The following is a 13108-nucleotide window of genomic DNA, read 5'->3' as shown; positions in this document are numbered from 1 at the left end:
CTAACTCGCACACTATTCAATTACAGATACAGCTTGTCTCATCATGTGCAGTCATTGAAATGTTCCATCAAAAATATGATGTACAGCTGTGCTTTCCCAAGTGTCCTTATATGCTGCTCCATCTTGTGTGAAGTTTCTAATCATTAAACCAATGCTTTTGGCACACAGAGCCCAATTCATTTATGGCTTTTCCATTTTTATCTTGCAATCTCTGTATGTGTGTCTCTGTATATGTGTTTTAATATATTTAAAAATGCAATTTACTCCTCTGATGGCAAAGCTGAAAATGCAAAATAAAGATTTTTTTTAAAGCTGTTCCGAAAACTTTTAAATGGTAGTGTATATAAATAAATAATGTTATCTGCAAAACATTAAAAATGTTCTAATGAGTCGTCTTCAGACTTTGGGTTTGGTGTATCAGTTAATACAAATTACAGATTCAATGTGGAAAGAAGCAGAAAGAACAAAACCTTCTAATCTTTACAATTTCAAGCTTCATTTATAATGAAGTCTCAGTCTCTTATTTGAGGAAAATAAGAGAGACTGTTCATTAGTAAGCTTTTAGTCTAAGTTTATGCAAACGAGCTAACATAAGCAGCCCATTCTTCTTGATTATCTCCTTGAAATCTGGAAAGTTTGCGCGGTTTTTGACTTTAATGGAATTCATGAATTCTTCAAACTTGCGTGAATAAGGGAAGGATGTCAAGGTCGACAAGCGAAGATTGTGGCAAATTGAGAAGATGATGAACTGTGCCTCGTAAAGGAACAGGAAAACATACTCAGCTGAAGTACCCAGTGAGTGGAGGTGGGAACAAGTGTCCATTAGAGATCCCCCTTACCCCGTGTGGGTCAGTCTCCCCTTCTTCTACACTCTGTTCAACATTTTACACAGCAAATCCACCCCTGAAATTTGAGTTTAGTACAAGCAGAACAGACGGTTGGCTATGCGGTTTGATGTTTTACAGAGTTTTTCATTGTTCTAATGTCCCATAAGTAAAGCATGGACAATGAAGCTGCTAGGGTAGTATGTGTTTCAGACTACTTTTAGTGTGAATTAAAGGGTTAGTTCATCTAAAAATAAAAATTCTGTCATAATTACTCGCCCTCCAAACCCGTAAGACCTATGTTCATTTTCAAAACACAAATTAAGATATTTTAATGAAATCCGAGAGCTTTCTGACCCAGACACCAATGTAATTACCACATTCATATGGACTATTTTAATCATGTCCTTATTACCTTTCTGGGCTTTAAACGTGTAAGTTGCGTTGCTGTCTATGCAAAGTCACAGGGCTCTTGGATTTCATCAAAATATTTTAATTTGACCTTCAGATGAGTGAAGGTCTTATGGTTCTGGAATGACGTGAGGGTGAGTAATTAATGACAGAATTTTCATTTTTGGCTCAAGAAAGTCAGGAAAAAAAGATAAAAAAGACAGACTCTACCTCTAATAGTTCCTCACACATGACCATATCTTAATCATAGATTGCAAAATGTAATTGGCAGTCCCAGTGAACATAAAAACCTTTAAAAACATTTTAAATTTCGACCCCAAACTATTGAACGGTACATAAACATACTTATTTGATTAACATTGTCAAAAATTCTGGGTTAAATACAACCCAGTGCTGGGTGAAGCAGACAAACCCATCAACTGGGTTGTTTTAAAGTGTGTAATTCAACCTTTCATGTAGTTTTATTTACCTTAACTATTGTTTAAAAATGACTATATGACTGGCTTAAAATGAACCCAAAATAGGTTGGAAAATAATCATCAAACACATAATTACTAGAGGCATTAGCTATAATCAAAAGGTGAACATTTATTAATAAGCAAATTAAAAAAAAAAAAAAAAGTTTATTATTTAATAATTATGTATTTAACTTTTTAATAAATGTTCACTTACTGAACATGTTAATTTCCAACCTATTCTGTGTTCATTTTAAAGACGTCCACTTCCAGAACAACAATTTAAAAATAATTTACTCACTCCCTTGTCATCCACGATGTTCATGTCTTTCTTTCCGAGAAAATAAAAATAATACAATTTAAATACTTTTTAATGCCAAATGCTCGTCTTGTCTTACTCTGTCTGGACTGTTTCTGTTCCGGTTCATGACAGTTAGGGTATGTCGAAAAACTCCCATCACATGTTCTCCCTCAACTTCAAAATCGTCCTATATCGCTGTTTTACCTTTTTTGTCAAGGGTGTTTGATCTTCTTTGCATGTTCACTTTGCATAGACTGGGTCGGTACTTCTGCAGCGATGTAGGATGATTTTGAAATGATTTTTGAAGTTGAGTGGGAAAATACGATTGGAGTTTTTCGACATACCCTAACTGTCTTGAACCAGAATACACAGAGTTCAGGACAGAAAAATGCAAGATGAGCGTTTGAGATTAAACAGTTTTTAAATTGCATTTTTTTAATGAAAATAACCAATCGTTTCGCTAGATAAGACCCTTCTTCCTCGGATCGTTTACAACTGCATTTGGAATCCTACGAATCCGCATTTAAACTGCCTTTTGGAAGTTCAAAATCGGGGCACCATATCAGCCCATTATATGGAGAAAAATGCATAAATGTTTTCCTCAAAAAACATAATTTCTTTACGACTGAAGAAAGAAAGACATGAACATCTTGGATGACAAGGGGGTGAGTACATTATACGTGAATCTTCATTTTGGAAGTGGACTTCTCCTTTAAGCAAGAAATATAGTCATTTTAAGCAAAAGTTAATAAAACTACCCAGAAGGGGTCAAAACAACCCAATTGGGTAAAAAAAAACCCATTCGCTGGGTTTGTCCATTGTTTTTAACCCAGCATTTTTAAAGTGCAAGTTCATAATTAGTAGTTTTCTCAAAAAGGTGCAACTTAACTCAGATGTGTAATTAAAATGTTGTTTTTTACTGAAAATGAAAACTCCAAATTAATTTTAAACACAGAAAATGTCCTAATTTACTCAGTCTCTCATGTTTCTTGTGTGAAACACAAAATACGTTTTTTAAAAGATTTTTTCACTTTTGGCTAACTATCCCAATAATTAAATTAGCTCAAAATAATTTTTAAAAACTTACAATAGAGCACACATGCATGAGGGAAATTAGGATTTGACTCTGAGTCAGTCATTAAACATAACTGATTAACCCAATACATCTTACTGAACATAAATCTTTGTAAAATACTGGCATTTGTATGAAGGGAAATAGCTTGAATTCTACATTGTCCAAAACTAATGACTCTAAACATGACTTAAAACAAAACAACAATATAGTCAAAAGAATTTGACTCTACACTCATTCATAATATTAACTATTTATATGCCCTGTATATATTCCCATGATTTATGCATCAATTATTCAGAAAGGCTTTTTTTTTTTTTTTTTTCGGCCAGATGATTTGCCACAAGAATTTAATATCAGTCTCAAGTAAACAACAGTCTCCAACAGATACAGATACAGAAAAAGTATGGCATTTGATTTAAAAGTCATTTCAGGACTCAAGGAATCAAATAAAAACAGAGGATAGTACACAGATCGAACAATCTCCTGATCCTGACTAGACAGGGAATTAATTTGCTAGTCATTTCAGACAGTCCCTCTGAATGGTTGGCTAACAGAAGTTATGTAGGATCTGCTAGAGATTTGAGAAACACAAGGGCTTTGACATTGAACTTTTTAACAAAAGCAGCCCATCAAGATTCACCTAGACACCTCAGTTTATTTTAAGTGAACAAAAGAGACTGCTATAGAAGTGTACTATTTCATACAATAATGTCAGACGTGTCAGAGCTGTGGTGCAGTGCATGCATGCTCACAGCGACACTGCAAAACCATAAAACAACATGCCAGAAAGTAGAATCCTCCAGGAATTACAACTAGGCAATATAGGCAATTTAATTGCCTATGTGCTTAATTTTATATGCAAACAACTATGCATGCAAGTGTTTGCATGCTTGAGGGTTTCAAATCATTAGCTACCCTTGAGCTATGCTGCACATTACCGCTGAAAGGGTGCATCTATTTACCTGCTAAAACTATTGAAGTGAAAGCAAAACCTGTGTAGAATGATAATAACTGTAGCCCCAGGTACTAAATGAATCATTATGAACAATAAAAGTTAAATATAAGTAACTGTCACGGCCATAAACACTAATTAAAATGCATCAACAGAACACTATAAGAGTCTTGAGGTCATTATGTCACTGAAAAAAAAACTTTTAAACTTAATCTATTTTTTCTTGCTTGCTGAAAGAACTCTCTACAGGTAGCGACACATGGTGTGTCATACATTATACCAGCAGCCTGTTAATGCAACTGCACTTTCCTTCAAATATAGTTTGCAGAAGTCAAGCTCACTCTGTTTGCTTGTCCTGTGCATGGCCCCGCCGAAAACACGTGAGCGTGCATAAATATCTTCGGTTCCTTTGTGAATACCTCAAGGTTTGCTTTGCTTTCTCATACACAGACACTAGAAACACTGTGTCATCCTTTGGATAATTCATAGAGACAACAATAAAAAACTAAGTGACAGATCAACATTCTTCACCATATCTTCTGGATTTTATTCTTTAAAGGGATGTTGTTTGAAGTCATTCTGGGTGATTTTCTCCTGAAAGCTACAGTATGTGTTGTTCCACATTATCTGAGCCTGCCGTTTTTGTTGTTGAGGCAAACTGAAAAGACTCACGGGCTAAAAAACATTGCAAGAAACTGTGTAAATCAAAAAAATTAAAAATCTGTGCTCAGACATCATCCATTTGCTTGTTTCTACTTGAATTTCTGTACTTACATTTGTTCAGTCAGTCTCACATTGTCAAACACACATCAAGGGATTCCAAGTAATTTAATTTTTCCATTTGTTATGATTCAGTCAATGCAAAGGCATTTCCTAAGACAACTATAATCACACTGTGCAAAGAGCATGAAGCTGTTTGTTAGAAACCAAAAATTTGCATATATTGATTGTGAAAGCGATGGGATTCACAGTCAATGCTTGTGGTTGTAAACTACAAGAGAATTTGCATTTGATTCTCTCCAGATGTAGTTGGGTAGAATTGCTGTTTCTCTCCCGAGGAGGAAGCGTAATGTCACAACTCTTCAAGGCATCCTTTAAGCACCAGCTCTTGTTGCCATGGAAACCATTCATTGCCACACAATCTCCCTGTGCTGTCTCTCAGAACCTTCCTGACAAACACACAGTAAAGCTCACCACTAAATCCTGGATTTCACAGAGAGAGAGGGTGGAAACATGGATCATTACATCTTATTGTATTTGCTTTACTTCAGTGCACCCCTATAGAAGAGGCCAGACAACATAATCAATTATAATCTCAAAAAATAAATAAATAAATACACACACTGCAGTTCAAAAGTTTGGGATCAGCACATTTATTAATGTTTTTTAAAGAAGGGCTCATCAAGGCTGCGTTTATTTGATTAAAAATACAGAAAAAGCTGTAATATTGTGAAATATTATTGCGATTTAATATAGTGGTTTACTATTTTAATATACTTTAAAAGAATATTTAATCCTGTGATGCAAAGCCGAAGTTTCAGCATCATTACTCCAATGTCAATGTCTTTAATGTCACATGATCCTTCAGAAATCATTCTAATATGCTGATTTATTATCATGTGGAAAACAGTTGTGCTGCTTAATTTATTATTATTATTATTTATTTATTTATTTTTTAATCAGTAGCAGGATTCTTTGATGAATAAAACAATAAAAGAACATAAATTATTTTAAAATTGTTTTTTTTGTTGTTGTTGTTTTTTGATTAAGCAGCACAACTGTTTCCAGCACTGATTACAAATTATCATATTAAATTTGGGATCAGTGGGATTTTTTATGTTTTTTAAAGAAGACTTTTCTGCTCTTCAAGGCTGCATTTATTTGATTAAAATATAGGGGAAAAAACAGTATCATTGTAAAATATATTTGAAATTATTGAAAAAACACTTTAAAATATAATTTCTTCCTGTGATGCAAAGCTGAATTTTTAGCATAATTAGTAATGAATGATGAAATTTCAGCTTTTAAAGTATTTTTAAAGGCTTTTAAAGTATTTTAAAGTATATTAAAATAGAAACTGTTATTTTAAATTGCAATAATACTTCATAATATTGCTTTTTCTGTATTTTTGATATATATATATATATATATATATATATATATATATAAAAAAAACACTGCATATATATATATATGCAAATATATATATATATATATATATATACCATGCAAATATATATATATTAACCATGCAAAGCCACGTGTCCTATTCATCATGTTTATGTTTTTGTCTGCTTGACAGGACCATACAAAGTTGTGTATCTTGTATTAGAGCAGTTTAAATTTGATGATTTGAGTACAGTTCTCTTATACTGACCACATGGTGTCCAGCATGTGTGGCGATGCCCTGGTGAGGAGTACCAAGAAAATTGTGTCTCTCCTGCACTCAAGCATGGTGGTGGTAGCATCATGGTCTGGGGCTGCATGAGTGCTGCTGGTACTGGAGAGCTGCGGTTCATTAAGGGAAACATGGATTCCATTATGTACTGTACATTTCTGAAGCAGAACATGATGCCTTCCCTTCAGAAACTGGGACGAACGGCAGTTTTCCAACATGATAATGACCCCAAACACAACAACAAGATAACAATTGCCTTGCTGAGGAAGGTGCAGGTGAAGGTGATCTGACCTGAACCCTACTGAGCACCTATGGGGCATCCTCAAGCGGAAGGTGGAGTAGCACCATGTGTCTAAGATCCAGCAGCTCCAGGATGTCATTATAGAGGATTTGAAGAGGATCCCAGCAACAACCTGTGCAGCTCTGGTGAATTCCATGCGCAGAATGATTAAGTGTTAGATAACAATGGTTTGACACAAAATATTGATACAAGTTTTGACAAGTTCACTTAGGGTGTACTGTTTTGTTGCCAGCTGTTTTGACAATAACAGCTGTATGTTGAGTAATTTTTAGGGGATAGTAAATATACACTGCTATACAAGCTGCACATTGACTACTCTAAAATATATCCAAGTTTCATTTCTATAGTATTGTCCATTAAGAGGATATACTAACATGATTGCTGAAATGTGAGGGGTGTACTCACATTTGTGAGATATTGTAAATATATATATATATACACATTGCAGTTGCAAATGAAACGTTTGTTGTCAAAAAGGTTTTTTTTTAATAATTTAAATTATTATTATTTTAACTTTTTTTTTCTAACATGATTAGCAAGTTACTAGAATTTTCCTAACATGATTAGAATGTCACTAGCATGTTGCTAGCATGTTTCTAACATGATTATCATGTTACTAGCATGTTGCTAGCCTGATTAGCATGTTGCTAGCATGATTTGCATGTTTAAACCAGCTAAAACTAATTGATTCGTTTAAAAAAAAAGTTATAAAACAGCTAAAACCAGCCTAGGCAGGTTGTCTAGTCTTAGCTGGTTTAACCTGAAAATAACTGGTTTAAGCATGGTTGGTCTTTTAACAGGTCTTCCAGCTTGACTAGCTAAGACCAGCCTGACTAGCTAAAAAGTGGTCAAAACCACATTAAACCAGTTTAAAACCAGCCTGGGAGACCAGCCAAAGCAGCCAACCAGCTTAGGCTGGTTTTACTAGGGTTTTTTTGTTGTTTTGTTTTTGTTTTTTCAGTAGGCAGTTGTTAGGCTTTGCTATAGCAATGAATGGTTTAAATACACCATAAGACCCACTGTACAAAAGTTTTCAAAGTCTATGGGATTTTGGTGGATGTGATAGTCTGGTTTTCAAAAACCTTAAACCGGATCAGTAAGGAAAGATATAGAAACTAACTTCAGACCAGTCTGAAGGTCTGGGCTGAATTTGGTGGCTGTAGCTTTAAAGCTCTAGAACATGGGTGGCAAACGTCGGTCCTGGATAGCCGCAGCCCTGCATAGTTTTGCTTCAACCCTAATCAAACGCACATAAACAAGCTAATCAAGGTCTGAAGTGTTACTAGAAAGCAACAGGTAGGTGAGTTTTAATTAGGGTTGGAACTGAACTCTGCAGGGCTGCAGCTCTCCAGGACCGGCGTTCGCCAACCCTGCTTTAGAAGCAGATACTGACTAAATTTTGTCTCAGAAGAAGAAGAAGAAGAAGAAGAAGAAGCAGCTTTTATAGCATTTCAGTAAGTTGGCTTTTTTAAGCCAACTTAACAAATGAGGCCTTCATAAAAATCTGTGGTTTATCACAAATCAGCTGCAGTCATGCATTCATTTTAATCAGTTATATCCTATACTTGCCAATACCACAACAAAATAGAAGCCAGATAAAGAAAATAAATTAATAAACAAAACGTTTTGACCCAGGTACTCAAATAACAGTATATCAGTAGGTTTTAAAACAAATCTAAGGGGTTGCCTGCACTCATCTGAATTAAAAGATTCCCAACAACACCTCTTCTGTGTTTGACACATAGCCAATAATCAATTAAAGCAAAAAGTGAAAGCCAAAAATGAAAGCCAATCTAAAACTAAAACTCTAATTTTAGAGATTTTCCCTTTTGGGTGGGCATCGCCCACACTCGCCCACCCATCGCCTGCCTCTGGAAGTTATTAAAAGCAATAGAAGTCTTTAGTGTGTTCTCATTTATTTACCTCAAGTAAATGTGTGTGTGCAAGAGCGAGCATGTGTGTTTGTGAATGCATTTGTAGACTGTACCAATTACCCTAATGTATCCAATTAAAAATAGCTTGTTCAAAGACCAGTGGCGGCTCTGTAAAGACTGCATTTATAATCAGGAAACAAGACCACAGAGCGAAGGGAGGGCCGTGCAAACACCTTAGGCAACATTTATAACACCAACTTGAAATTACTCCCCGTGATCATTCCAATCAATCTATTGCAAACAAAGAGCCATTGTGGGAGGCAGAGGCTGAAGGAACCGAGGAGATGATCTAGCAAGAGTGAGATTTATGAAGTAAGGCAAGGTGCAGTCTGTCTGAAAGAAATTAAAAAGCACTGAGTCCAATGTGAATTATTAAAGCTAAAGGGATGGCAGAGGGAATATATTACGCTTTGCAAACAGGTTTCCATCGGTCAGAAACAAATCCTGTACCAATTTCACTCTAGCGAAGTTTGGATCGTATTAAAAATAGCTTATTTCTATGCATATTTCTTATTCATGCCTACTTCTATGTATCCCAGGACTCTCATACATGTTAGAATATGAATGTTGACTTTAGTTGTCAGTTTATACACTACCAGTCAAAAGTTTTTGAACAGTAAGATGTTTAATGTTTTCTAAAGAAGGCTCTTCTGCTCACAACGCCTGCATGTATTTAATCCAAAGTACAGAAAAACAGTAAGATATTTTTACTATTTAAATGAACTGTTTTGTATTTGAACATATTTTAAAATGTAATTTATTCCTGCGATCAAAGCTACATTTTCAGCATCATTACTCCAGCCTTCAATGTCACATGATCCTTCAGAAAACATTCTAATATGCTGATTTGCTACTCAAGAAACATTTATTATTAATATTAATATTTTTTATTTTATTTTATTAATTTTTTAATTTTATTTATTTATTTATTTTTTTCAGGATTCTTTGATGAATAGAAATATCCAAAGATCAGGATTTATCTGAAACAATAAGCTTTTTAACATTCAAAACATTCAAAAGCCTGGAGTAAGTTCATAGAAGTTAATACTTTTATTTGGCAAGGATGCTTTAAATTGATCAAAAGACGATGATAAAGACATTTACAATGTTACAAAATATTTCCATTTCAGATAAATGCTGTTCCTCTGAACTTTATATTCATCAAAAAAACCTGAAAAAAATTCTACTGTTCTACTATTCTATTTTACTGTTTTCAACATAATAATAATTATAATAAATGCTTTTTGAGCAGCAAATCAGAATATTAGAATGATTTCTGAAGGATCATGTGACTGGAGTAACTATGCTAAAAATTCAGCTTGGAAATCATAGGAATAAATTACATTTTAAAATATATTCTAATAGAAAACAGTTATTTTAAATTGTAAAAATATTTCAGAATGTTACTGTTTTTGACGTACTTTAGATCAAATAAATGCAAGCTTGGTGAGCAGAAAAGGCTTCTTTAAAAAACATTAAAAAACTTTTGACTGGTAGTGTATGTGAACAGATGACACTGAAAATGAAACTTGAAACTGGTTTTAAAAATTAAAAAGTTCTGATCAAGTTTTTTTTTTTTTAAGAAAAAGTTTCCCAGTTTTCATAAACCTAGAAAATTCAATTTTGGCCTATTTTAAGACCAGCAGGTTTCTGCAGAGCCTACGCATGCTATTTTTGAGTGTTTTATGCATTCTAAAGTGCTCAGCTTATTTGAATTCTGTAGTATAAGTATTAAAATCCTGACTACTAAGAACTTTGTGCTATGAAAAATGCAGTCACATCCGAACATTGTTAACAAACTGAAATCCTGGTTAGCTCTGCTTGCTGACACTATTTTTTAGGCTCTAAGGATTTCTAGTTATAAATATGCAGGTTCTCATGCATTCAAATATGACTGTACGCGGATCAAACTGTGTGCTATTCCCATGTGTAGCCTTTTTAAAAGTTTTCTAAACTACTCAAGCATAAATTACATCATGAATTAATTATATATAAAGTGCAATAAATATTGTACGTAGAATATGTGTGTATTATGCCTTTATGTTTTTCTCTCCCAAAACAAAGATGATAAAAGAAAATGCCCACATCGCCTTTAAGGTCACAATTGAGAGAAGACTCTAAAAGATCTGCCTTTTCACCATGTTTACTTCCTGTCTAACATTTCTTTCCAGACATGCCTAAGTGAAAAACAACATGACATCTTTGACAACGCTACGGCAGTGCCAAATAAACAGTCAACCCCAGCACATCTTCTATGACAGCCACAGACACTTCACACTACATATCTGATTGGCTGGCAGTGACTTATACAACTGTCCACTCCTTAAAGTCGCTTCTTTTTGCACCTCGGAGTGAGTGGCAGACATGGATGCAGTGTTCAGCACCATGGACAGCAGCCAGTGTGTGCTGCCTCATACAAACTAGCTGCTGGTGACAAATGTAGAGTAGGTTTTTCAAAGTATTAAGTTAATACACAGTATTCAGTGTTATTTGTTAAATTTGTTAGTGACTTTATGTCCATAGAAAGCACATTAAATGGCAGTTTCTACTTTTAAGGTTTCAAATGTTTTTGGAAAATAAAAAATGCCAAAATTTGGTTGAAAAAAATGTTACATTGTCATTTATTGTAACACAACATTTATATAAAAAGTCAAACATGCTTATTCTGACTTGTACATATTAAAATATATAAAAGAATAACGGAGCATATTAAATTGTATGAATAAAAAATTCTTATTGACAAATGGGCTAAACCTAGGATAGTGGCAAATTTTAAAAAATATAGAAATACAACTAATAAGTATTTAGGATAAAATAAATTTGTCTTTTAATATGTCATAATTTTTTTACTTTTTTTTTTTTTGTAAATATGCCTGACAAGATTGTTACACTGAATTACATTTTAGTGGGTCTCTTTTGTAATTTAGGGAAAAATACATGATATTTATGTTTTGCTCAGAAAAACAAAAACAAAAATGTAATTAAATTAAATAGAAAACTTTTTTTTTTTTTTTTTTTTTTTTTTTTTGGAAAAATAACAACAATTCAAAACAATATAAAACTTATTGTTTTTATGCTTAAACCCTTTTTTGCCTTTGACCCATATATATAATTCCATTAAGTCACACAGTTTAGCAATAAGTTGTAGGTAAAGTACTATTTACAGCAGACAATTACTGAATATTATATCAAAGTTAATCAACTTTGTTTAAAGGCCTATTTATTTATATAACTGTCTGTCTATCTGACTATCTAATTATATCTGTCTATCTCTTTCAGAAATGTTGTTTTGTTGTGGTTGTTTGCTAGGTTTGTTTATCATCTCAAAAAAGTGAAGCCATGGCACAAACTTCACACAAGTTTACAAATGAGATCCTCACAAGACTGTAACCCAGTGACCGCATTGTCTCTCTGGGTTCACAGCTGTATCACGCATATTCATCATAAAAACATCTGGCTGTATATCTCTCAACCTGACAAACGAGCATCACGCTTCCTACAGCGTAAAAAAAAACATATCTGCAGCTTACCAGCTATTATTTCAGACAAAGAACATACTAGAACTGACCTATTTGAGTTTTACACTAGGCCTGCGACTGATAATTTTATAAATAATCACAATAGCTGTCAGAATCAAGAATACTGTATCTTTAATAAGACGCTAAACTGATAATAAATAACAGCACTCACCCAATACGAAGTACGGGAGCTCGGTATTTTCCAAGTCGTCAACAACGACTATCTCGCCCGGAAAATCGTTCCTGACGGAGAATAGCAGCTTGGGCTCGGAGGCCGATGGGCTGTGCATGATGCTCAGGTCGTTCTCTCGCAAAAACGGCAAAGCGGATACCGTAACGCTTTTCATTTTGCACTCCATATCTTGAGACTGATCTTCTTCGCCGTTCAGACATTTCACACCAGCGGGACTGAAGATGACAATCCACAAAACGCCGATAAGCAGACCGGAGTGTGGTAGTAGCATCTTGCCGGAGACTGTGTAGTGGTTGTCAGGCTGCGGCAGTCGGTAAGCGGCACACAGGGAGCTGGACGAGGAAGAGGACCGCGAATGCACTGTCAACACACGAATCGAGCTATTTGCGTGAAAATAAACAAAAAACGCTGGGTTTAAGTCTCAGATATTCTCAGTCCCACAGCTGAATATTCTTGTTGTCATCATAACACGACTCGGCTTAGTGATGACAGCGAGAGAGGCGGAACAGCGCAGCATCGGAGCCCGTTATTGGGCTTCTCCACCTCAAGTCATTAAAAACGATTTTTCTTGTTGCAGTGGGCAACCATTAGCAAGAGCTACATTTAATAGTCCTGTAACTTTAAAACATACCATAGTTTGCCTTAAGTTCTACTTTAAATGCCCTTATATCATGAATTTGTAGTTTTAGCAAGTACTTACACACTCTTTTTTCTTCTTTTGTTCTGTTTTAGAACTTTATGTTCTA

The 13108-nt window shown here is 34.5% G+C and overlaps 1 protein-coding gene across 4 annotated transcripts in view; it reads right to left on the bottom strand.

Annotated features, from left to right (window-relative positions):
* The window catches only part of astn1 (astrotactin 1), a 276262-nt gene extending 263362 nt beyond the window's left edge, over positions 1 to 12900 (bottom strand). For 3 of the 4 annotated variants that reach the window (XM_051137636.1, XM_051137646.1, XM_051137653.1), the window contains exon 1: positions 12342 to 12900. In XM_051137636.1, the coding sequence (XP_050993593.1) occupies positions 12342 to 12633 (292 nt within the window). In that variant the 5' untranslated portion in view covers positions 12634 to 12900. The remainder of the gene's footprint in view (positions 1 to 12341) is intronic. The other variant, XM_051137662.1, reaches the window with a different exon arrangement.
* Positions 12901 to 13108: the final 208 nt, after the last annotated feature.

Source organism: Labeo rohita, chromosome 2 (assembly GCF_022985175.1).
Source record: "Labeo rohita strain BAU-BD-2019 chromosome 2, IGBB_LRoh.1.0, whole genome shotgun sequence".
NCBI classification, from domain to species: domain Eukaryota; kingdom Metazoa; phylum Chordata; class Actinopteri; order Cypriniformes; family Cyprinidae; genus Labeo; species Labeo rohita.
Note: the sequence above shows the minus strand (reverse complement) of the source record. Positions and strands in the feature narration are given on the sequence as shown.